The 26,178-nt window shown below is 29.0% G+C and overlaps 3 protein-coding genes across 3 annotated transcripts; 2 read left to right on the plus strand and 1 right to left on the minus strand.

Annotated features, from left to right (window-relative positions):
- Window positions 1-866: 866 nt before the first annotated feature.
- On the minus strand, window positions 867-4,332 carry LOC107032236. The gene is made up of 4 exons (XM_015233820.2): window positions 4,211-4,332; window positions 2,784-3,021; window positions 2,628-2,689; window positions 867-1,221 (listed from the first exon to the last, which is right to left on the minus strand). Exons 1-4 carry the CDS (start codon window positions 4,277-4,279, stop codon window positions 1,048-1,050), a joined length of 543 nt encoding a protein of 180 aa, XP_015089306.1. The 5' UTR covers window positions 4,280-4,332; the 3' UTR covers window positions 867-1,047.
- A 1,189-nt stretch (window positions 4,333-5,521) lies between these two features.
- Window positions 5,522-7,392, plus strand: LOC107032231 (transcription factor MYB30-like). Its single transcript, XM_015233815.2, has 3 exons — window positions 5,522-5,746; window positions 6,175-6,304; window positions 6,458-7,392. Exons 1-3 carry the CDS (start codon window positions 5,614-5,616, stop codon window positions 7,005-7,007), a joined length of 813 nt encoding a protein of 270 aa, XP_015089301.1. The 5' UTR covers window positions 5,522-5,613; the 3' UTR covers window positions 7,008-7,392.
- Window positions 7,393-17,861: 10,469 nt separating this feature from the next.
- LOC107001621 (ankyrin-1-like) lies at window positions 17,862-20,382 on the plus strand. The gene is made up of 2 exons (XM_015199594.2): window positions 17,862-18,951; window positions 19,837-20,382. Exons 1-2 carry the CDS (start codon window positions 17,862-17,864, stop codon window positions 20,370-20,372), a joined length of 1,626 nt encoding a protein of 541 aa, XP_015055080.1. The 3' UTR covers window positions 20,373-20,382.
- Window positions 20,383-26,178: the final 5,796 nt, after the last annotated feature.

Raw genomic sequence — 26,178 nt, forward strand, 5'->3', positions numbered from 1 at the left:
TCCTAGCTTGAGCAGGCATTTCATCATCATACCATCGAAAATATCCACATCCACCTCGTGCCTACAAAATTAAAGAAAAAAATTGAATTATAAATAAGGTGATTCTTTACTATATTGGACAAAAAAAATGAATTTGATTTACCTTTGAAGTTTTGCAACAAAGGAACCTACGTCCAGGATTGGATTGCGTCCATGAGGTCTTCATTTCCACAACGTTTCCACATTGACATAGTACCTTCGCAGTTGAAGAAGAAGAAATCGATGAAGAAGATAAATTCGACATTGGAACTTAATGATTAAGAAGAAATCAATGAAAAAGAGATATAAGAGGAGAAATAATGATGAAGAGAAACAAAAGAGGAGAAATAAGGGATGAAGAGAAACAAAAGAGGAGAAATAATGGAAGAATGGGAGAAATTAGGGTTAAAAGGAGGAAGAAGATCGTTGGTGGGTGGTTGAAGATCCACATCAGCACTTTTAAAGCGTCTGCACGCGCTTACAGGACGTGAGATCACGTTTGGCTCCACATCAGCCAAAAATATTTAAAAGGATCAAATTATAGGGGGTTAAAGGATTTAATAGAAATCTTGGTTAGTTGAGGTACCTGGGGGAAAAGCGCGAACAACTTTAGGGACCTGCGTATGTATTTGGCCAAATCATAACAAACAACTTTTTTTCATGGGGCATAAGCTTATATTTCATACCATAACATTTCACAAGTTATTCTTGGACATGACTTCGATTTCTAAACAATTTAGGTCCAAAAGACTTAAACTCAATCGCTGAAGGGCAAAGAGTAAAAACCTAACTCATTTGAAAGGCAAAACGTGCAATTTTATGTTTCTGACCCATTACAATGCCCAGGATAGGAAAGTTAGAAAATTTTCAACATCAGATTAGCAAATACAGCAGTAAGACAACAAGTGATGACAAGCAACAATTATTTTGGAAGAGCTTTACAATATAACATGAACCACAGGCAAATATTTCAGATTTTTTACACAAGCAACTGCTCTTAATTACAGGCTTATATGTATCTCAAAGACGCTATTCAACGTCGAGCCCATATCTAGATAAAAGCTGTGGAAGGTTATCCAGCAACAAGGTGAAGAGGGCACCAATAAAGAACATTAGAACAAATACAAGCAATATCTTTCCAATGTAGATAGGGCTTAGAGCAGCTTGTGATTTTCTCTTTGCAGAATGTGAGTTGTCCAAAACCTGCAAAAATGGAAGACAGAATCAAAACCTGTGTGTTTCTTCTCATACAGGATTCCTGATCAAGCACACTGGAACAAGAGGAAAGTAGAACTAAACAATAAGGAAATGGTGGTCATAAGACTATTTCTTATACTCGGGAGATTCTATATTCTTCACGGTTTTTGAACAATGCTAATATCTGATTCTTCTTGTAACCACCAGATACCTTTGTGTACCCGCACCCCCACCCCCCTCTTCCTTTTCAATCAAACAAAAAGAAGCAATGACATCACTCATAAGTCCTCATATATATCATGAGCATGAATAGAATTCATTTTACTCACATTATTAAAAGTATTGCGCGAATTGCTTATCCAATACTGTATCATAAAAATTTTCAGAAATCTTGCACATTTCGCGAGTAAGATATGAGTTCTTAAAAAAAGTGTGTACATGTTGCTTATGTGCCATTAGGTCTACCATCTCACTAGTAAGCATTAACTAAAGTGGTATCTCTCATCTCTGTTTCCTCTTAAAAAGAATTCTCAGCATGTTATTTCTCCTTAAATTAGTACCTGAATGGTGGAGAGTGGAGACAGATATAAGAAAATAGAAATACAGAAAGATTCAAATGCAAGGTATATAAGAAAGTCTACAACTTGGCATAGATGTTCATTTACATACAATTTCCAAATACAACTTGTCTTGATATATGTAAGTGAACTAAGGAATGTGGCTGATACCTCTGGCATCCATCTCATTTCACTACAATTATCAGACACGGTTTTGACATATGTAAACTGAATAGGGGTGTAAAAGCCAAAATCTTTAAGAAAAGAGAACTATGAAATATCCAAAAAATCATCTGAGGAACATTCAAATACTTCCAAAAGTTTTGCCAGTGAACGAAGCAATAACGGTTTTTTTTATCAAGATGAAGCAATGTCAATTCTGAAATAATATCCAAATACATGAGAATGCAGGGGGCTATTTCAACGCCTTCTGTTTACATCTGCATTCGACAGAATGTTACAATTTGCAGCTCGTAAAGCAGCAAATTTAGACACCATGAATGACAATAGCTACCCAAAAAATTATAATGAAGACTTCAAAAATGAACAAAATGGGAGAGATTCATATTGGAACTCCAGCTTTCCTTATGAATCATTTTGAAAATAGTGTTGACTTTATCTGTGGAGAAGCTTTTAGAGTCACAGATGAATAGTACACGATCAAATAACTCTACAGGCTATTTCATGCAACTTTCATTAAAATGTTTCTACTAAACAAAAAAAATAGTTAAACATGAACTTTCTCCTGTTTAACTTCGGAAACACGTCAAACACAGATACTCAGATTGGGATATACAAAGAACAAGAAATCATGTAAGAGGATACGTAATACGATTAGTGTGATTACGCTCGTACCGGAGGCATATATGCAGGTCTTGCTGCTGCGTAATCATCAGGCATCCCTCTTGAAAAACCTTCTGCAAGAGAATTACAAAACAAATCTTACCACTGACAGTTCCTATTTCTAAGTAATTCAGGCACCAAAAACAATTAAATATCATAAGAGCTTACTTGTTGTCTCGGTGACTGGCTGCAATTTCCATCCTTTGCCATAACTCACAAGAATTGAATTGGGGCCAAAAATCACAGGCACTTCCCCATCTTTAACAGCTTCAACATAAGTTGCAGGTTGGTCTGCCGGGATAGAATCAACGCTACTACTATTGATAAATTTCAGTGCGAATTTTGCCTCTGTTCCAGCAGCAAATCGCCAAGTCTTGCCGGTGCATTTGCAAATCACTTCCACAAACTACAATGCAGAAACTGAAAGATCAATGTCTGATTGCAAAAGTACCTATTTTTTTAAAAGTGTTACAGTTCCCTAGTTCCTCTGTGCTAAGTCATCTCACAGGCAAAAATCAACTGTATCAAAACACGCAAGTAAGAAGAATCAAAGATAATATCACTTCCATAAACTTCAAGGTAGCAATTAGTCGACGAACATTTCTTGTAGAAATTAGAAACTATCATTTTAACTCACCGATTACAAGAATATCCAATTTCACAGTGAAAGTACAATCAAACAGTCAACCAACATACTAATATGATAGTTTCATAAAGAATCAAAGGATAATATCACTTTCAACCTCGAAGGAATCAGAAAATAAGTTGTTCTTGTCAAAACAAGAAAAAGAATACAACTTTAGTTACTAATTATAATAATACCCAAATTTCACAGTGAATTGAATAATCAAACAGCCCATAACGAACTATATCAAAAACCAGAATCTCATAAGCACAAAACATTCAACATTCATGCAGTGTCCAAGGAAGGGCTCGACCCAAGGGGCAGTGGCGGAGCCACCTTATAGTCAGGGGCTCATCCAAACCCCCTTCAGTGGAAAATTACAAGTATTATTTATACATGGTTAAAATAAATTTTTAGGTATATATATATATAGTAGATGTAGAACACCCTTCGACTACTTCGTGTGTCTATTTCTTCAAATTTTGAACCCCTGATTGAAAAGTCTGGCTCCGCCACAGCGGCAAGGGGGTGTGATGTAAGCAGTCTACCCTAACGCAAGCATCAATGACTAATTCCATCTCTCGAACCCATAACTTATAGGTTACACATAAACAACTTTACCATTGTTCCCCTTTGCAATTTTACAAGGATCAATGAATATAAAATCATTTCCAAAAAGCAATCAGCAAAATGAACTACTCTAGTACGAAAACAGGTCAACAATTCTAATAACTAATTACAAAAGCACTCAATTTCATTGTGAACAAATAGTCAATAAGGGCAAAACGTAATCCGATGCACAAAGCATCCCGCATTAACAAGGTCCATAGAAGGACCATGATCTAGACAGTCTAGCATAATGCAAGTATTAGCGACGGTTTCCACAGCTCGAACACAAACAATTTAATCAACAATTAACAGAAATCAAAAAAGTAATAACAGAAAGATCAATTGAAAACAGAGAACTTACAGATTGAGATTGCTTCGTGGATTGATTCACTTCTGCTTCATCTGTCTGCTCTGCCATTAGACAAGCCATCAACAGTCAATTTGGAGCTACAAATGGCCCAAATATACTGGATCATCTTATCATAACGGGTCGGGTTAGCCCATAGAGAGTCTATGGGCTATGAGTTTGGACCCCCCAAGTGAAAAAACTTTAGGCCCAAGTTCAGCTCATAGAAAAATCCAATAACATATAAAAAGGGATCATTTGCACTTTAGCCCATTATTGTGTTAGGTCTTTAATTTTTGCCTCGAGGCAATTAATTTTTTCGTGGGACATAAGTTTATATTTTCATATCATAAACAGATTTCGAAACTTGTTGGGTTTTTCCCCTCAGGTACCTCAATTTTTGCTCTTTTTTCTTATTGAATTGTTGAACCACCCATAATTTGTTCCTTTTAAACATCCTTGGCTTATGTGGAATCATATTTTGTGAGGAATGTTGATAGAGAATACATATGTTGTTCCAGAACTCATTAGTCTAATTGATAGTGATACAGTTCGAGAATAATTGTGTTTTACTTCAAGTCATTTGAACACATTAGAAAACAAATGAGACTAACACACGGTTTGTCTTCATTCCTTCAATCAAAATCGATACAATACAAACACAATTGAAGCATTTACAATAGAAAAGCCGATCAAAATCAGCCAACAGTGTCTAAAAGGAATAAATCATGGGTTGGTTCAATGATTCAATAGAAATATGGCGTAGTTCAGGTATCTGAAGGGAAAACCCCAACAAGTTTAGGAATCTACGGCCTTTAATATTGAGTGTATTCACATATGCACTTAAGCTTGTATTAAGTTTAATAAGTAAATACATATATTTTATATGACGCTATAGTACACGTAAAATGTCACCTAGGATATCGCGTAGGACGTACGCCAATAGGATGTTTATATCTACTTGTTCAAATCTATACGAGTTTAAGTTTTTATTTATGCCTTAAAAAAACATATATATCAAATAAAATCAAGTTAAATGACACGTTTACGTGCTATGCAGATTAAAATCATATAGGCAAAAGAGGGTATCAACCAAGTATCTCATCTCTTTTTTTCCTTTCTCTTTTTACCCATATTTTATGAAGTTATACAGATGTAAAGAGAAAAAAGAGTCATGAACTAGTAAATTCAAACACCCTTTTTAACTTCAAATGTTTTAAAACTCTTTAACATTAAAGTGCCACAAAAAAAGGACACAGAACCTATGTGTGTCCACCAAATTCAACAATTAATTGAATTAAATACAATTTCTTTTTTTCTTCCAATCACCTCCCTTTATTTAATCACCTATCTATATATTTCATATCCATCAAAAACACTTTCATACAACAAAATAACACAAAAAGAAAAAAAACAGTATGGGGAGGCCACCTTGTTGTGATAAAATTGGTGTCAAAAAAGGTCCTTGGACTCCTGAAGAAGATATCATATTAGTATCTTATATTCAAGAACATGGTCCTGGAAATTGGAGATCAGTCCCTACTAATACTGGTAAGTTGTATCTGACGTATGGTATTCACATTGAGGTCTGATTTTCATATCTAATGTCTGATACTCAGTTCGATTTTCATATCTAATGTCTGGTACTCACATTGAGATCTGATTTTCATATCTGATGTTTGGTACTCACATTGAGGTCCGACTGAAATTCCCGTTGGAAAGTCCATATAGATAAAGTCTTAAGGCGATACATATCCGATTTTGAGGCTTGAATGTGAAACTTCTGGTTAAATAATAAAGAAGTACTTAGCACTCCACCAGAAGGACGACTTCCCTAGTGCTAATATTGGTTTATAGTTACTTTATGTTGGTGTTACAATTTATAGGGTTAGATTTTTCTTTTTTCTTTATAGAAAAGATTATAATTTTCTTTAATTAATTGTTTAATTAAGCAAACTTTTTGTGTTTTTTTCTTAAAGGATTGATGAGATGCAGCAAAAGTTGTAGGCTAAGGTGGACAAATTACTTGAGGCCAGGAATCAAAAGGGGGAATTTCACTCCACATGAAGAAGGAATGATTATCCATCTTCAAGCTTTGTTGGGTAACAAGTAATCTTCTTCACCTTCTTAATTACATTTTTTTTACTCAAACATTGTAATTTTAATAATAAAAATATATTGAAATAAGTGTAAACAGACAGTAAAAATTCATATAGCTGACTTTTCAACTTATTAGAAATTGAAATGTATATGTTTGTTCAGATGGGCAGCTATAGCTTCGTATCTACCTCAAAGAACAGATAATGATATCAAGAATTACTGGAACACGCATCTCAAGAAAAAACTCAAGAAATTCCAAATAGAACTGGATTCACATAATTTGCCTCTTCCTCCTCCTAATTTAGAAAATTCTAACACTAATAACTATGATCATCATCATCAATTCACAAAGTTATTGAACTCTCCAAATTCTTCATCATCATCATCATCATTATATGCTTCTAGTACTGAAAATATTTCAAGACTTCTAGAAGGTTGGATGAGATCTTCCCCTAATCCTTCTAGAAGAAACAATATTGATCATGATGAAATGTTGCATGAGGCACAAAAGGAATTACAAGATCAAGATGGAGGAGTTAGCAATGATGATGTTGTAATAATTCCAAATGTGAATGTTGATTGTGAAAGTAGTGAAGTTGTTACACATGAAAAGACAAGTCCTCCTCCATTCACATATCTTGAAAAATGGCTACTAGAAGAAAATGGTGGTCAAGTTGAAGAACTCATGGAACTTCCAATGATATTCACATAATAATATTAATTATTTCTCTTTAATTACAACTTATGACTACTTTTTTTTTTCTTGTGTGGAGTTTATTTGGGGGGGGCATGCATGCATGGCCTATTATTCGAAGAAAGCGTAATAGCTTACTGGTTCATGAGTGAGATCAACAGAAATGATAAGATCGTGAAAATTGCTTTTTCAAGTGTATTTAGCAGAACGTTCTACCAATCAAGGAAGGTTTTTAACTTCATGGCATGGGAATTGTACTAATGTTCGAGTGATGAAATAAGGTTTTTGATGACAGGATCTGGACGAAGTCCTTAAGATGTGTGTTAAGTTTTAAGTTAACATAGTTCTAATTTTATGTAACTTTTCTAATTATAATTATATGTTAAAATAAGCTCCATGATAATACCTTTCTTCTCAAATCAAAGTTTTATTTATTTTGTAAATTAATTGATCATAGTTTATGATTATCAAGCTCATTGGTTTGTAATTTCTTCCATAAAGTAAATTAAATGCAATAATGGAGTATGGTAGGATTTTTAAAAAAAGTAGATATATGTAGGACCATTTAAAATCAATCATATATTTAAATATAATTAACCATTTGTCACTAAAACTATTAAAAAATATACCTTACTGTTATAATTATAAATTGATCCGGTTAAGTTTTATGCACTGACATCAATTACTAATACTTTCTCCGTTCGATATTGTTTGTCATATTGCGCTTTTTGAAAAGCAATTTGATTAATTTTCAAAATCAAATTAGATCACATTAACTCGATATTTTAAACAAAAAATAGATATTCTAAAACTATATGAAAAGTACTATACATTGTAATTTTTTGCATATTAATATGATGAAAAAATACATCTTAAAATGTTAGTCAAAAGTTTTTATAATTTGACTCTAAAAATAGAAACTATGACAAACAATACCGGAAGAAGGGAGTATCATATTAAGCTATTACTATAATAAGTAACATGTTTAAGTTTTATTAGTGTATATAACTTAAATTATCGTTATAATATTTAACCAGTATAAACGCAAAATATTTATCACCGATGTTAACATAATGTTAATAATGACCGACGATGAGGATGTAGACTAATTATAGAGTAATAAATAGCATTAAATAAGTTAATGAATCAATTATGAGAGATGGGACTAGTAGTCAAAACTCATAAAATTATAGAGTTATTAATACTATAGCCCCATAATTGAGGTACTCAATTTCAAGCTCTAAACATGAATTAAAAGAATTAATAACACTCTAAAACATGAATTAAAAGAATTAATAACACAATATATAAGTATTTTAAGAAAATAAACAAAAAAAATAAGTTAATAGTATAAGAAATCAATCTCTTTTAATTCTTTTAAGATAGACGTACAGACGCGTTATAACTTAAACGTGTAAAAAAAGATTCAGTCTCTTTGAATACTTTTATCTATGAAACTCTTCACGCAATATCATGATTTTTTAAAAATAAAATTTATACAAGTAAAATAGAAAATTCACGTCAAAAGTTATATGTATTCAAGGAAACTCAACTCAATAATCTTAAAAATACAATCCACATGATGAAAGAAGGGATAACTAATTTTAAACTTTGAGCAAAAAAAAATTGATAATCATTCTTATAAATATCTAATAATAAAGATATCGATAATAGAAGGTAACAGACTAGATATTCAAGCTTATAACTTGGTAAAAAATTGTAGAGATTTCATCTTAACATTTACCTTAGAAATATTTAAAAAATAACTATTTCTTTATTTTATAAATCACGATTTATTAAAACAAAAGAAATACTATATAATTTCACCTTTTAATTAAGTTTAAATGAACATATAGGGCACTAGGCTACATTAATTTATTTACTACTTTTTTTTTTATGTGTGTGTGTGAACACTAGAATTATTATTCCTCTAATTTTGACTAATATCTAGATAGAGAAAACAACACATAATATAGTATTGGTATAGGCCCTTTCTTTTTTTCTTTTTTAAAATATTATTAGAAATTCAATTAATTAAGGAAGAATTTATATACAAAAAGGGGAAAAAATAGTTTTTTAAAAAAAAAAAGAAAAAAAAAAGAGAATAATGGTTGATAGAAAGAATCAATAATATGAAATGGGAAAAGAAAGTGTCACGAAATTCTTGTTTATCTTTTTAGGGTAATAAAATGCTTTTATTTTAATTTGATGTAACTTTTAATTTCTTTTCACCAAAATTAACAAAAATGAAAGAGGGAAACATGTGATTTTCTATATTATTTATGCCCTTTCTCTAAGGGTATAATCGTGACCTTTAGAGACTTTTTTAACATGTCAAATTAATAATGCATGCAACGTTGGAGGTTTTTTTTTTATATGCATCGTCAATATAAATATCAGTTGACATTGTAAATTAAGAGTCATTTTCCTTTTATTGAACTTATTCAACGTGAGTTTTTAAATTATTAAATTCAGATTGTGAAATTATCGAATTGATCGAACTGAAAAATAAAATGTTGCTACAAAGGGTATTTTATTATTAATTGTTCTAAATTAGTTATATTCTGATACATTTTTTAGTTTTCCTTTGATATTTAATATCCGCTTCAAAGTATGACCATTTAGAACCGCATCGAGAAGTCTCACTCTGAGAATAAAGTACTCTCAATTAAAACGGGCTCTATATACATGATTAGAAATCGTCATCAGACTTCCAAACCCTAAATTATATTCTTTGTACGTAGCTATAATTGCATACCATGAATTTCTCCATTCTATGGGGTTGAGCTCAAAACCTCTTGACTAAGTAAAGTGAAGAAATCTCATTCATTTTATCATATCGTTCTTCGATGATATTTAACACGTTACCATCTAATATAATTTATAAAATATTTATCACTTTTCATCAACACATATACATATAATTTACCTAGGTGAAATTATTTTATTTCTTTTTTTATAATGAAACATAAATTACTTTATTTAGCATTATATGTCTTCCCAAAAGAATATGATTGATCTGCTGGCAAAATTGCCATGCATGTGATGTTAACAAATACACCTTTTGTTATATAATATTTTTACCGCAATGAAATTAAATAAGGCAATAATTTGGTCAACATGTAATGTAATGGCTACCCTACAAAACATTTAAACACTTTACAACTCAATATAAAAATTCTTAGGACACGTGTCTAACAATTAGGGTAGTACAATTCATAAGAATTTTAATTTTATAATTTTAGATATCAAAATGATTATATATTAAATGATAACAATAATAATATTTAAATTTAATATAAATATTATATATGTATATCATCGAATCTGTATACGAATTTCTAGCTCGAGAGCGGATAAGAGAGAGACTACCTTCACTACACCATAGTGACAAACGTGCTGAGGTTTTATTTTCTTAATTTAAAAAGTTGTCCAATTAAAGACTCCTTTATTTTCATTAATTATGCAATGAAGAGCATTTAATTATACACTAATTAATTTGCTGGAAGTTTCTGTTGTGAACAAGTTTCGAGCTTGATATAACGTAATCTAAAAAATAAATCTTCAAAATTTGTTTGTAAAAAGCATGCAATAGTGTCTAATGCGTTGAGATCGAGTGTGTGTCTCTATGTGATACTCATAATATATAAGAAACGTGGAGTTTGTGTGTTGTTGAAGATATATATTATGTGTTATTGAAGATATATATTGAAAAATAATAAAAATTGTAGTTTCAGCCTATTCATCTCACTTAGCAAAAACGTCGGTGAAGATCGAAGAACCTTTAAATTTAAAATAAAAAACACTTTTGAAACTTATGTTTTTTCTAAAAACTATTATTTAAATATATTCTTAATAATATTTATTTTGACGCTCATAATTCAGTACTCACTGATTGATAAAACAAAATAAATACGTTATACTCAAATCAATAGATTAATAATTAGTGCAAGAGAAAGTAAAAAAAATAAAAATTAATTATGAAAAGTGATCAATTTAAATCAATACAAAATAGTAAATAAATAAGAATGAATGGAGAAAAAGAAAAGAAAAAGAAAAAAAAGGAGCAAGCAAAAAAAAAATTAAGTATTGTTGCAGAGGATTAAACCCGGGTTGACGAGGTGGTTCTTTTTCTTTCGTTGTATAGTCACTAGGTGGCAAAAATAATATATATTTAATTATTATACATATATATATATATATATGTATATACGACGTTTTTTCTAAAAACACTGAATACCGTAACACCCCATCCGTACACCTGAATTCGCTCCTGACTATTAGACCAAAGTGAATAATACGTACTATGATATTTTGTTTGCGAAAAATATAAAATTTTAAGATAGGAAAATCTCATGCATATACAAGAAAGATAAATAAAAGATTTTTTTATTTTTCTAATTTTTTCAACAAAATATTTTTTCAAACACTAGGTCTTCGAGTTAGAATTTTATGGGCCAAACTTAAATGGGCTTTTCAATGATGGGCCTTAGAGCAACTATGGGCCAACTTACAGTTTGTTGGACTACAGAACATGACTAGCTGGGCCCATCTTCATTTGACCTGCATGAGTTGGGTCATTTGCACTTTTGGCCCAATTCTTTTTGCTGGTCTTTAATTTTTGTTCCTCATAACAAATAACTTTTTTCAAGTGAAATTTTTATAGGGAAAATTGTATATAATAACAAACTAATAACCTAAAATAAATGGCATAGCTAGGGTTTGATTTAATTGTACTCCATAGCAAACGTTAGCTAAAATTTGCCAGCGTCTCTCTCCCAGAAATCTCGCTCGCCACTCTCCATTCTCGCTCGCCACTCTCAAATTTTGTTAATTTTTCTTTCATGTTTCTCTCTCTCTTCACAGTTCTTCCAAATTTCTTCACAGTGGCGTCTGATTAAAATATAAATCGGTTTGAAGAATCTTGATTTTGTTATGATGAGTAACTACGTGTCAATATTAATTAAATATGGAGTAAGATGAGATTCTTCAGGTTAGTATGTATTGTTTAGTGTAAGAATCGTGATTCGTTATGATGAGTAACTACGTATCAATATTAATTAAATATGGAGGAAGATGAGATACTTCAAATTAGTATGTATTGTTTAGTGTTTGTATTTTAATTTAAGTGAATGAAAAATAATAATAATGAAGATGTAAATCACTATGATTTTGTGATTTTGTTTTTGTAAATCGTCACCATATTTAAGATGAATTTTTTTTTTGTATAAACAAGTACATTTTGTTCATTTAGTTCATAATACGTATTAATACATTTTGTTCATTTCGTGAGAAAATGGCGTAATGTATGAATAGTTTGAGTGTAAATGTATAAAATATAAATTTGTATTTATACTCAAAATTTTCATATATTACTCTATTTTCTTACGAAATGAACAAAATATATTAATACGTATTATGAACGAAGTGAACAAAATGTATTGTTAATACAAAAAAAACTTATCACCTTAAACATAGAAAAATGGATACGTCGTTATTCATATTAATAAATCAAAACGTGAAAGAAAAATGGATAAAATCCTAAATTTTTAATTATTTTTAACAAATTAGAATTAGAGTGGGTTAAAGAAACACAATATTCTTAATTAGTTTAAAATCCCTTAATTCATGCTAATTCATAATTATCTCCAACCAATTCAAATTTAATTAACACTTATATTTCTATTTTTTTTTCCTTTAACAAAATCGTTTTCTTTTATTTCTATTATTATTTTATTTTTAAAAAAACTAATGTTTCTAATTATTAAAAACAACCTCTTTTTCTAATAATATATTACAACCTGATATTATTAATGTTACAACTTAAAAGTCTAGATCTATTGTTATAATTTAAAAATATTACTATATTATATACTATATAAAAAAAATTTCACTACATTTATATCTTCTTTTTCAGAAAATTAAAGTTCTTATAAAAAAACATTAGATAATTATCTAAAATTTTATTAAGTTATAAAAAACGTTAAGCCAACTGTCTAGTAATTTACTTAAGGAGATCAAACATTATTTTGCATAAATTTTTTTAAAATAGGCTTAAATAAGTTATTTATAATCGGACAAAATAAATCGACGGAATATTCTCTTATATATTTGATAGTTGATTGTTTCATATAAATGTTTTTTTTAAAAAAAAAATCTATTTTTTTTCTTTAAGTTGGAATTGGTATTTATACCATTTCTCTAATTCTATCAAGACTAATTCTAACCAAATTATTTAATTAAAAAAATAACAATATTAAATAAATATTTTTGACTGATTATTGGTTCATTATGATGCATCTTTTAGATCAACTTTAATTAATTCTGTAATTAATTTTAACTTTAGTAGTGAATTTGGTGAAGAATCAATTCAAATGTCAATTTTACAAGTGTTGTGTCATTGTTAAAAAAACATTAAGCTTGAAAAAGACTTTTACCAAATGTTTGGTGCATGTTTTAGAATAATTTTAGTATGTAAACTTTTAACAAAAGATAATAAAAATCTTATGACTAATCGTTTGGTAAATATGAATTATCGTGTCATGGAAAGCAACTTTTATTAAAAATAATCCAATTTGTTTTCACACTTCTAACATGCGTGAATGACCTACTTTTTTTTTAATCCGATATTCGATACTCATATCAAAGTCTGATTAAATTTAAATTTACGTCGAAAAGTTTTACATTATAAATAAAATACTTTCTAACAAGGACGACTCTATAGCAGAGAGACTCGAAGGAAGGAGTAGAGAGTTCTTACCACTAACCTACTCTTTTGATATAACATAATTTGTGCTAGTTCACATAATTATACTTTTGGTTTTATATGTCTTTGCCAAATGGTGTCAATACGTACGTAGATTATTTGTTTGAGTAGTACTTACACCGATTACCGAGTTGTTATGAAATATTTGAAATTTTTTCAATCGAAATACAATGATCTTCAGAAATAAATTTTATAATATATGAATCTAGATCAATTGAACTTGAATAAAAAATTAAAAATATATAAGCACTTCCTCCTATTCAAAATAGGGATAATTGTATATAATAACAAATTATAATCTAAAATAAATGGAATAGCTACTGTTTGATTTAACTGTGCCCCATAGCAAACGTTTGTCAAAGTTTGCTAGTCGCCTCTCTCCCAAAACTCTCGCTCGCCACTCTCCCATTCTCGCTAGCCACTCTTCCATTGCTCGTCACTCCCGCTTTATACAACAGAAGTGTATAAATTGTATTTCTGTTTTGTATAAAGCGAGAGAAAATTGTATATACACATGCAAAAACATATATCTTCGTGCTATAAACTTAATTATACAATTTACAAATATTTTACTTCGATTCAATTGTATACAAATGCAAATTTTATACAAATATTGCAGCGAAAAAGGCCAGTGAATTATACAATTGCGAATTATACAACTGCAGTGAAATACAATTTTCTCTCGCTTTATACAACAGAAGTGTATAAATTGTGTTTCTGTTTTTGTATAAAGCGAGAGAAACACATATATCTTCTTCATATACACTTATAATTATACAATTACAAATATTTTACTTCGATTCAATTGTATGCAAAGCAAATTTTATACATATATTGCAGCGAAATAGGCCAGCGAATTATACAATTGCGCATTATACAATTGCAGTAAAATAGGTCAGCGAATTATACAATTGCAGCAAAATAGCTCAGCGAATTATACAATTTAGGCCAGCGAATCATACAATTGTATACGTATAGCGAAACCAACGAATTATACAATTTAGGCCAGCGAATCATACAATTGTATATGTATAGCGAGACTAGCGAATTATACAATTTAGGCCAGCCAATTATATAGTTGTATATGTATAACGAATTATACAATTATATGTTTGCTATACTATACAAATATAAATTTTTTGTTACCTATATATGAAAGTTGCCTTCAAAATATTGTTTACTAAAATAACCCTTATAATTAGTAACACGATTAAATTATTTTCTTAATAATGGTAAATTTCAAAACTTTAGCCGGCATTTACGTTGAGAGACTAAAATGGCATGTCAAGAATTTAATAGTATCTATTTTCAAATTAAAAGAGAATTCATCAAGCAATACTAGTTACTCATTTCAATTTAATTTTAACTGTCGTTTTAATTTTTTTTGTAAATCTATTAAAATAAAATACAACATATAATTACTAAATTATCCATGTTTATTAAATATTTTCTAAAATTGAGTAGTATAAGAACTACTTACTTTTTAATATTAAAGATACATATGATTGAAAATAAATATCAATCTTTAGTTACAAATTTTATAGTGACAATTATTTTAGTTTAATTTTTTCTTGAAGTTAAAATGATTGATAAAATGAAATAGATAAGATAATTAGAAGAGGGGCCTCTAAGCATTGGATCCAACAATGAATTTTCTTCAAAAAAAAAAAAATTTGTTTCAATAAATGTCATGACATGGGTATTAGCTACAAGAAATATATACTAAATTAGCTTAGTTAAGATGGTCCAATAATAACACTAAAAGACACAAGCAAATCTTAGAACACATATTCTTAGTAATCTCTTCGTCTCAAATTATCTGTATTTGATATGAAGGATAATAGCAAGGTCGAAGAAGATATGTACGATATCGAGGAATTCAAGCATCTTGTTAAGGCGTCTAAAAATCTATCCCTTTATTTTTATTGATATTATATCTTAAGATATAAATAAAAATGCTAAAATTACGATTATAGTAAAATACTCTTTAATTAATATTTTTTAAGGAACTAAATAATTTTAGACAAAAGTATAATTTTCATGAGTTGTTCAAGATTATATTATTTGCTTTGTTCTATGCGGATTTAGCTTTTCCAATGAAAGAATCCTAGAAAGAATAAAGTATAAACTAAATATATTTACTTTGTTCTATTTCTTAATCTTTTCCTTTGTCGAATATGAAAAATATAAAATACCTCGTTCAATCTTGAACAAATTATTTACAATTATTAAATTGTTTGTTTTCGCTAAAACTTTTTTTTTTTAATTTAAAGCTAAGCAACGCTATTTAAAACACGAATTTTCAAAGATGTTCTTAGAAAGAAAAAAAAGAGGAAAATTAACCTATATAGTCGATGATCCAACTGATTAAAAATACTATATAAATGCATAGTATAAGTATAATTCATGAATAAAATGTGTATGGTTGTGTATAATGAGTCAATAATTTATGTATAGCGGCTAAAAAAAAGCAAATAATAAAAATCTGATTATTTGTATAAATATCTTATAAAAAAATGGAAAAATTACGCGGATAAGCAAATTTATACTATTTAATTACTCATCATAGCTATAGTTTGATATAATTACCACTCGCGACTAACATTATACATTAATTACGTGGGCTGACATCGAGTTTGTATAACTAGTCATGTTTGTATATGTATAATTCGCCAGGATATACAAATAAATATGTATAATATGCAATTTTTTTAGCCTATATACATATACAATTCACCTCTCTCCCAGTCTCTGCCCTCTCTCGCTCGCCTCTCTCCTCCCTCTCTCAATATCGCTCGCCTCTCTCCTCCCTCTCCCAATCTCGCTTGCCATTTATACAGATGTATATGTATAATATATAGTTATATACAATTATATACATATACATTTCACCTCTCTCCCACTCTACGTCCTCGCTCGCTCGCCTCTCTCCTCTCTCTTCCAGTCTCGCTCGCCTCTCTTCTCCCTCTCCCAATCTCTCTTGCCATATATACAATTACATATGTATAATATACAATTATCTAACCAATATACATATACAATGCACATTTCTCCCACTCTTTTCCCCCTCTCTCTCGTCTCTCTCCTCTCTCTCCCAGTCTCGTTTGCCTCTCTCCTCCAAATAACATGTAGCTACAATTGTAATTATCAAACTATAGCTATAGAGAGTAATTAATTTTTTTTAAGTAGCTATATGTGAAAGTTTCCCAAAAAAATTGGCTTCTCAATAAGATATCATAAAAGAATCTATCGAAAATAATTGTGACAAACTAATTTTCAAAGAATTCAGAATTTTCATTTTTTTAAAGTAGTGCAAGAGGCAAAAACATACAAGATACATTTGAACCTTAAAACTCTTCATTTTTTTTACTACTTTATGTAATTCTTTTCCTTGTATAAAATCACAGAAATAAAATAAATTTTTAATCTACTCCCAAAAGTACAAAACTAGCATAATTATTCATGAAATAATGCCATTTAAAATATAAAATAATTCAATAAACTAATAAATATGTTGTTTACCTTGTGCTACAAAATGCTTTGATCTATGCCAAAAAGAAAACGACTTCTACAAAAAATAAATAATAAATTAAACTTTTGATCCCTCTTTATTTTCTTTTGAAATTTTTGCGGAAACGATTTTTCTATTTGAGGTAGAAGTAAAGTCTACGACTCTGCATATATACACCATATTTTTTCAATATTCCACTTATGAAATTCTACTAAAAATATTGCGTATAGTTATTTGATTTAAAAAAAAGAAATATTTGGGTAAACTTCTAGTTTTCTTTTTTTTTTAAAAAATAAACTATACAACTATTTCCAATTATTAAAATTTACAAAGTCAGACACCAAAAAGAACAAGTCTATCATTGTACTTAACACCAACAAATGGCATTATATCTTTAATTTATAGCCGGCCACTTTAATTATTCTTCCTCTTATAATATTTACTTCACTCTACACTAATCCATCAAATTCCTTTTTTTTTTCAATCTCCAAATTCCATGATGGAACAAGGAAACCTATGTTCGTCTCGAACGTGATCATTTCTAATCTTGTCTAATTTTATAGAACCACGTGTTTGTAAAGTCATCTCATCGAAGATGGATAGGTTATTAACTCTGGAGCCATCTAACGTGGTTACAATACGACTTGAACCAGGTCAGAAGTGTTCAGGTGAGTTAACCCTACGTAACGTCATGTACACCATGCCAGTTGCGTTTCGTCTGCAGCCAGTAAACAAGACACGTTACACGATCCGTCCTCAATCGGGAATCATCTCTCCTCTAACAACAATCACTTTGGAGATAATTTACCATCTCCCTCCAAACACAACTCTACCAAACACATTCCCTCACTCTGATGACTCCTTCCTTTTGCATAGTGTTGTGGCCCCAGGAGCAGCTATTAACAATAAGGCCACTTCTCCCACTTTATTAGATATGGTCCCAATTGATTGGTTCACTACAAAGAAAAAACAAGTTTTCATTGATAGTGCTATAAAAGTAATGTTTATTGGTTCACCTGTTTTGTGCTATCTTGTTAAAAAAGGCTATATGGATGAAATTAGAGAAGTTTTAGAAAAAAGTGACTATAATTGCAAACCTGTTGACTCAGTTGACTATGAAGGTAAAACATTATTACATTTGGCCATTTCACAAAGTAGGGCTGATTTAGTCCAATTGTTACTTGAATTTGGGCCTAACATTGAGGCCCATAGTAGATCATGTTCAAGCCCATTAGAAGCAGCAGCAGCATTAGGAGAGTCTTTAATTGTTGAGCTTTTATTAGCAAAAAAGGCTAAAACTGAAAGAACAGAGTACTCTGCTTCAGGCCCAATACATCTTGCTGCTGGAAATGGCCATTTGGAAGTACTAAAACTACTCTTATTCAATGGTGCTAATGTGAATGCACTAACGAAAGACGGTAACACGGCCTTGCATATCGCGGTGGAGGAAGGTAGACGAGATTGTGTTCGTGTTTTATTGGCTAATGGCGCGAGAGCTGATGCGCGAAACCAGGGGAATTGTGATACACCTTTGCATATTGCTGCTGGATTAGGTGATGAACATATGGTACGCGTATTAATTCAAAAAGGTGCTGAGAAAAATATACGTAACAAATATGGGAAAACTGCTTATGATGTTGCTGCTGAACATGGACATAACAAGCTTTTCGATGCTCTACGTTTAGGTACGGATTTAGTATTTGAATATTTTGAGTTCGAGTTTAAAATTCTACTATATTATGTGTGTTTCTTTAGTAAACTTTTTAGCATATATACAGTATGATACAGATTTTGAACCAAAATTATTGAGTTGGGTGAACTTGTAACCCCTTAACTACATCTATCCTCTATATAGGCTTACTATTATATGTATTTTAACATATTGTAACATGGTACTTGCCTCAATTTTTTCAAGGTTACTAATCTCACTCGTTATATATTGGTAAATTTGTTAACTCTAAAACATAATATATCTAGTATGATTTCATAAGTGTGGTCCGCGGAGGATAAGATCAGTGGGGTGGAGCTAGGATTTATAATAAGGGGGTTCAAAATCTGAAGAACTAGACATACGTACTAACTGCAAGGGGTTCAATCTACTACATATACATAAAAAATTAATTTTAACCATATATATAGTAATATTTTCCGCCGAAGGGGGTTCGGACCCCCGGGCTAGCTCCAACCTGGATAAGATATACAAAAACTTTACCCTACTTTTTATGGGGTCGGATGGTTGTTTCTAATAGATCCTCGCTTCAAAAGAATTTCTATACAGTCTAGTGTAGAAAAGTTCTACACTATTAGATCACCTGAAAAATAATCACATGTAATTCTCCATTAAAAAAATCCCTTAATAACTTGAAAAATAAGATAGATTATCTGCTGATAGTGTAGAAATTCTTTATACTGTCCGATCGATGTATATAAGTTCGATCCATTATAATAAGTTAAATGTAATCTTATTTTGCAAGTCAACTTCACTTATGTTCTCCTCCACTATAGGACTAAAAGTAACCTATATGACGAGTTTTACAAACTGATTCTAAATCTTGAATTCGTCTTTATAGGTGATACCTTATGTGTAGCGGCTCGAAAAGGAGAGGTAAGAACCATCCAACGTCTCCTCGAAAACGGAGCCATCATCAACGGACGTGACCAACATGGTTGGACCGCGTTGCACCGGGCTAGTTTCAAAGGATGGATAGAAGTTGTAAAAACATTAATAGAAAATGGAATTGATATAAATGCAAAAGATGAAGATGGATATAGTGCATTACATTGTGCTGTTGAATCTGGACATGTTGATGTAGCTGAATTACTAGTTAAAAAAGGTGCAGACATTGATTCAAGGACAAATAAAGGTGTCAGTCCGTTACGTATCGCGGAATCGTTGAAATATTCAGGGTTGACTAGGGTGATCATGCAAGGTAATGGAGTGAAAGAACAAGTAGGGGCAAAATTGGAAATGAATTTCGCGAAATCGTACGGTAAAATGACTAAAGAAGTCGAAATTATTGGGAGTGTGAAAAAAAGAAGTCATGTTAATAAATCGTCAAGAGTTCGGAGGATTAGCATTGATAGAACTGCTTCATTGGCTTGTTGATTTATTTGCATGTCAGAGTGATCGATCACCGTAATATGATAAGAGAGAATTTGGTCAAATTATCAAGAGTTCAAAAGAGCAACTTTGATAGAACTATTTGATCGAGTGATTAATATAGATCTTATGAAAAGACAACTCGATGTATTAAATTTTATCTTATAATTAAGTGCATGATGTATTTATGATTCGTCGAGCCATCAACGGTAAATTATTGTGTTACGTTTTAAATAATTGTAATTTTTCCATTTCTACAAAATTATCTTCCACTTATCTAACTTTTTTTTTTGTATTGTTGTTGTACCTTTTAGGCCGTGTTTGGTGTGGAGGAAAATATTTTTATAATTTTTTTTTTTTAATTTTCTTATGTATACTTTTGAAAAGATTTTTTTTTTTATAAACATGTTTCTTAAGAATCAGAAAAATGACATTTTTAGTTGAAATAGAACAAATAAATTACATTAAGTGATATTAATTTTACACGCATTCGAGGGGTGTCAAAAATTACACTTTGTAGCTAAGTAAAAATAGTTGTGGTTATATATACACCCACAACTATCATCTGACTCCGTTATTAATCATTTCTTCTAATCCGCCATCCAACCCAACACTGTAACATTGCGCTCTCTCATAATATTTATCTAAAATAAATATAATTGCTTCTGAATAATATTTTCTATAAACTTACCAACCACTAAAAAATTTACCATTTATCTTACATAAATATTTTTCTTTCATGCCAAATACACCCTAATTTAATGTAACCAACATTTGTTAGATGACCAAAAATTGACATTTTATTATATGTATATATATATATATATATTAAAATCATTAAATTGATGTGTCATATTCCACTTGCTTTGAATATAATATAAACCACGTATTTTTACCAACCAACTAATTATAATGTCCCACACTCAACCTATCCGTCAAATTGTCTCTTTTCTCAACCACCACATAAAAGATAAATTATAAATTTCAAATATTTTTCACTTCATTCGAAATTATAAATTCCAAATAGTGTTTTACTCGAAATTTATGAATATGAAGTTACGTTGGCAAAAAAGGTTTGAAACACTTTTTTAAAATTATGATTCAGAATATATTATAATCTGATATCAATTTAAAAATAAAAAGAAATTATTTTTATCAACGAATAACTTTCGTGGTCAAACAGATTATTTAAGTTTCACTTGTAAGTAAACTCAAAATATATATACTTCACTTTCATTTGACTCTCAATCCATTTATGCTTTACTTTGTGAACATAATTTTGAATACAGAAACATATAATATATGATTTTATCACTTTCACCAACCTCACCAAACCCCTCAAACTAAAAGGGAAAGAAAAAATTGTATATAAAAAAAAACACATAAAATGTCACTAATCTTTACCAACTTACTTTGAATTATACATGACTTAATTCAAGTTAATTATATTATATCTCAATACGTCTCTTTTACGTGTAATTATTTTTTATGGATCAAATACCCTTTGAATAATGTTGGTGAAATTTGACTATATAGTAACATAAATGATTTTGCTTGCTCCAAATAAAAATTTTTCTATTGGTTTTGGGTCCAACGTATTATTATATGATATATGATAAGCCTTTTATTTCCATACGGCATTGTATTGTACATGTAGAAACGATAATTTTAATAGAAATTTATCAGACATATTCGATTTTAATTAGGACTCTATCATATTTAAATTTAATTATGATTTTTTAACATTATTGCATTCAAAACCCTGATTCATGTTTATATAATTAGTAATATATTTATCAAACATTCCCATAAACTCTGAAATATATTTAAAGACATCGAAAAACATGTGCGACTCTTCTTGACAATCAAAATCAAGAATATCCATTCAAATATATTCTATGGAGGTCCTAATGTCCCCTTGAGTCAAGAAGAAATTTTATTTAGGAAAGAAAAATCAAAGAATAAATAAATTAGTGTCTGTAATATTTATTAATAAATTTATATTTCTTTATATTTTTGTGATTACAATTTATTTTCAATCACGATAAAATTTTATTATAAATGCATGCATCTTTTGATGGGCACTATTTAAAAGAATATGTCAATCAATGTATAGATTTCAATTCTTTTTCTTTTAGAAAAAAAAATAGAAAAAAAGAGAGAGATTTGGAGTATCATTAAAAAAAACAACAACAAATTTTAAAAGAGAGAAAAATAGCTTAAAACGTTTGCTATCTAATGTGATGAAATAAGTTATTATCTTATCTAAAAATTTAAAATTTGTAAAAATATAGTTTACATTATTTATTATATTATTTCTTTTATTTAAATATAATTTTAATTATTTATCATATTATCTCCTTTAATTAAAAAAAAATTATATATTAACATGAATCCGATATATATGGTATAACACTATATACTATGATTAGTGAGAAGCCATATTTGAGATTTAATTAATTCAGATTTATAGAGTACAATTATAAGGTTCATTAAAGAAGAAAACATTCCAAATTTAGAATAACTTATTTTTCCATATCTAAGATTTTGGATACAAGATATTTAATTTTATTTTTTAAAAAAAATTAAAAAAATGACTTTTTAAAACAATAAACAATCATTCAAAAAAATCTATAAACACCGTAACATCTCATTGTACCATATTATTTATCAAATACTACAAGTAAAAGATGATATTTAAAAGTACATATTACTAAAATATTCAATCACACCTTGCTTGGTACTTCTCCAAAAACAAATTAATTAAATTAATATAACTAATTAGATACGTTGAAGCCTAATTTAAAATTAACATTTCATGTAAATATTATAATCGTTTTTGCTAAATCCCATAGCGTTAACATGTTTAATACATCATCACTATATATATATAATTTGATTTTTTTTTTTGTCTTTTCCCCTTCTTTTGGAGCTTATATAAAAAACACCAAACTAATAATATTTTAATTTATAGTTGATGAATAACATGTTAGTTATTTGTTACTTACCTAGAAGATTCCATCTAATATATGAATACTTAATTTTTTCTCTTTTTTGTACTCACTACTAATGCACTTAAATTTTAATATTAGTATTCTTAAAGATTTTTTTTTCTCTAGCTATCAATTATTGTTGAATAAGATATGACCACTCATATTGCATGATTTCACTAAATTATAAAGAAATAATCAATATTATTCTAGTAATAAATTAAAGTCAAGTCTTTACGGCTCGTTTAATATGTAAAATGATATAAAAAGATAGCGAGCTAGATAAAAATATTTATTTTTTATCAATATTATTATTATAAATATAATTATTGATAGGCCACCAAAAATATCTGACATTGATGGCCATATAGTGGCAAGCATCAACTCCAACACATCTGAGATTCCTCATATCAAAAAATAAAATAAAACAAACACACAAGAAAATTATTCAACGGAATATAAAAACAATTTAAATAAAAACTAATCACATTACCAACTCACTTAGCTACTAACATGATGATTCGAGATTTCTTTATTTTTAATTAAAAATCTCACATTCAATTTAGTGAGCGAATTGAAAAAATCATATTAGAAGTGTTGTTATCATAAAAAGGCCATGCAATATCGAACACTGAACAGGTATAAAAAGGTCAACTAGTAGTGTTTATGTTTAAGGTGCAATTTTAAAATTTTTGATATGTAATTTTTCTAAAACGCTTTATAATAAACACACTAGAACAGTGTGATATTGTTCGATATTTTAAAGTTTGATTTCAGTTTATACGATGAGATAAAGTTGATAATCGCGAGTTCTTGTACTTTACAATGGGAGATTATGATTTGAATAATGGAAAATAAACGATTGCATAATTGAAATGAATGAAAGTACATTGTTTAGTACATATTGTTGAAAATGACACACATATTTAAATAATATGTATTATATATGGTTATACTAAATTAAATATTTTAATTTATATTTAGTAGTAAAGGAGACAAGAATATGTTAGTTGGAAGGATTTTTAGAATTTATGGCGTTTTATTAGTGTTTATAATATTATATATATATATATATATTTATATATATATATAAAAGTTGCAAAGGTTTTAAGATTTTATTGCTTATATAAACACACTGCAATTTAGTATTTTAAAAAATTATATTTGATCTTTTATTATCTTTTGTCAATCCTATCAAGTATCAATTTTGAAATATTATATATAATATATTTTGATTTCGATACGATAATTCAATATTTACAAAGTATGCACATCATTAGTTAAAATTGACTCATCTTTTTAAAAATATATATTTTTTCTTAGGTTCTTTTAAAAATTTTCAATTTTTTTTATTTTTTTACTGACTCGAATTCACCGATCGAACTATAATACGAATTTTCTTTTGTCGGCTGCAAATGCACGTTGACATGGAAAACCTAATGGCTACTATTATATATAAAATAACAATAATAAAATAATATATGTTACATATATATATGTGCATGTACGAGAGGGCGGTTTAAAAAGGATTTATAAGTTTTTAAATCGTTGAGTGAATTTCAGAGTCCGGAGTTAAAAGCGCAAAAATAAATTGTTAAAAATTTCAAAAAAGTTTATTAATTTTTTTTAATTAAAAGGACAAAATTGCTTTTGACAGAGTGACTTTCTTTTGACAAATGATGTCGTGATTCTTTATTTAATTTCGCTAAGAGTGCAACGTTTTTTAAAAAAATAAAATTGAAATCACTAAGATTTCCTTTTCCTTAAAAAAGTTAATAGAGACATGCATTTTCGTCCAACATTTGATCTGCCCCTGCAACATATGTTAAATTTTTTTGACAAATCACTGCTATGGCAACGATTTAAGGAAAAATAATTTTTTTTTTGGATGAGCAGCAATTTTTGTGGTTTTTTTAAAAAATTAACAAGTCAATTTTGTCAGAATCCTTTTGGTTAAAAAAAAATTAATATACCTCTTTAGAATTTTTGACAACTTTTTTTGCTCTTTTAATTTCGAACTAATTTTAAATTAAATCTGGGGAGGAATTAAAATTTAAAAAAAGTTCTATAAGGCATAAACATGATACACACATTTTAGGAGCTTACTGTAGTTTATATGTAAAAAGGTATAAGTGAACATTTAATGTTTATAAGTTTTGATGGTGAATTCAGATTTTAAGTTTATAGATGCTTGGTTTTGAAATATATATTTATCGTGATTGTTAAAGGTTCTACTAAATGTTATTGTTAAAAACTCTCCATGTCTAAGAAAAAGTAAATAATGTTATAAGATTTTATAACTGTCCAAAATTTTCTCATGAAAAAATAAAAGAAGAATACTGAACTATTATCATGAGTTATTACATAAATATAATAGAGAAATTTAAACGAAACATAAAAAATATATATTAAAAAAAAGAAAAAAACATTAAATAAGTCATAAAAATTTGGAGCAACCAAGTTTCGAGCCCACGTTCAAAAGAAGAAAAGATTAAATCAGCCATAAAAATTTGCAGCAACTAGGTTTCGAACCCACACCTATTGAATTTCGTTGAGCCCGCATTTCATACTCTAATTTCACCCCTAAATGTCACTCGAACAACAAATGAACCTGGATCCAAATAGAACTATATGTGTCATTGTCTTACATAATGATACTGAAACATCCTTAATTGTATAGCTGAAACAATATAATCATATAAATTCAACTCCAAACAAAATAATACGTGTCATGATATGAAACACTCGTAATCAATCGCGAAGTAAAAAAAAAATCATGGTAAATTTGCTTGCATGATGGCATTGGGGGGGGGGGGGGGGGG

This window comes from Solanum pennellii, chromosome 10 (assembly GCF_001406875.1).
Source record: "Solanum pennellii chromosome 10, SPENNV200".
NCBI classification, from domain to species: Eukaryota; Viridiplantae; Streptophyta; class Magnoliopsida; order Solanales; family Solanaceae; genus Solanum; species Solanum pennellii.

What these genes read in the sequence shown, in the direction of transcription:
- LOC107032236 (XM_015233820.2), bottom strand. Translation starts at nt 4,279, where the DNA reads ATGGCTTGTCTAATGGCAGAGCAGACAGATGAAGCAGAAGTGAATCAA. An exon ending in GCCAGTCACCGAGACAACAA is followed by an intron (nt 2,690 to 2,783) that starts GTAAGCTCTTAT and finishes ATTCTCTTGCAG; the next exon opens with AAGGTTTTTCAAGAGGGATG. An exon ending in GACCTGCATATATGCCTCCG is followed by an intron (nt 1,222 to 2,627) that starts GTACGAGCGTAA and finishes CCATTTTTGCAG; the next exon opens with GTTTTGGACAACTCACATTC.
- LOC107032231 (XM_015233815.2), top strand. Translation starts at nt 5,614, where the DNA reads ATGGGGAGGCCACCTTGTTGTGATAAAATTGGTGTCAAAAAAGGTCCT. An exon ending in ATCAGTCCCTACTAATACTG is followed by an intron (nt 5,747 to 6,174) that starts GTAAGTTGTATC and finishes TTTTTCTTAAAG; the next exon opens with GATTGATGAGATGCAGCAAA. An exon ending in CAAGCTTTGTTGGGTAACAA is followed by an intron (nt 6,305 to 6,457) that starts GTAATCTTCTTC and finishes ATGTTTGTTCAG; the next exon opens with ATGGGCAGCTATAGCTTCGT.
- LOC107001621 (XM_015199594.2), top strand. Translation starts at nt 17,862, where the DNA reads ATGGATAGGTTATTAACTCTGGAGCCATCTAACGTGGTTACAATACGA. An exon ending in TTTCGATGCTCTACGTTTAG is followed by an intron (nt 18,952 to 19,836) that starts GTACGGATTTAG and finishes TCGTCTTTATAG; the next exon opens with GTGATACCTTATGTGTAGCG.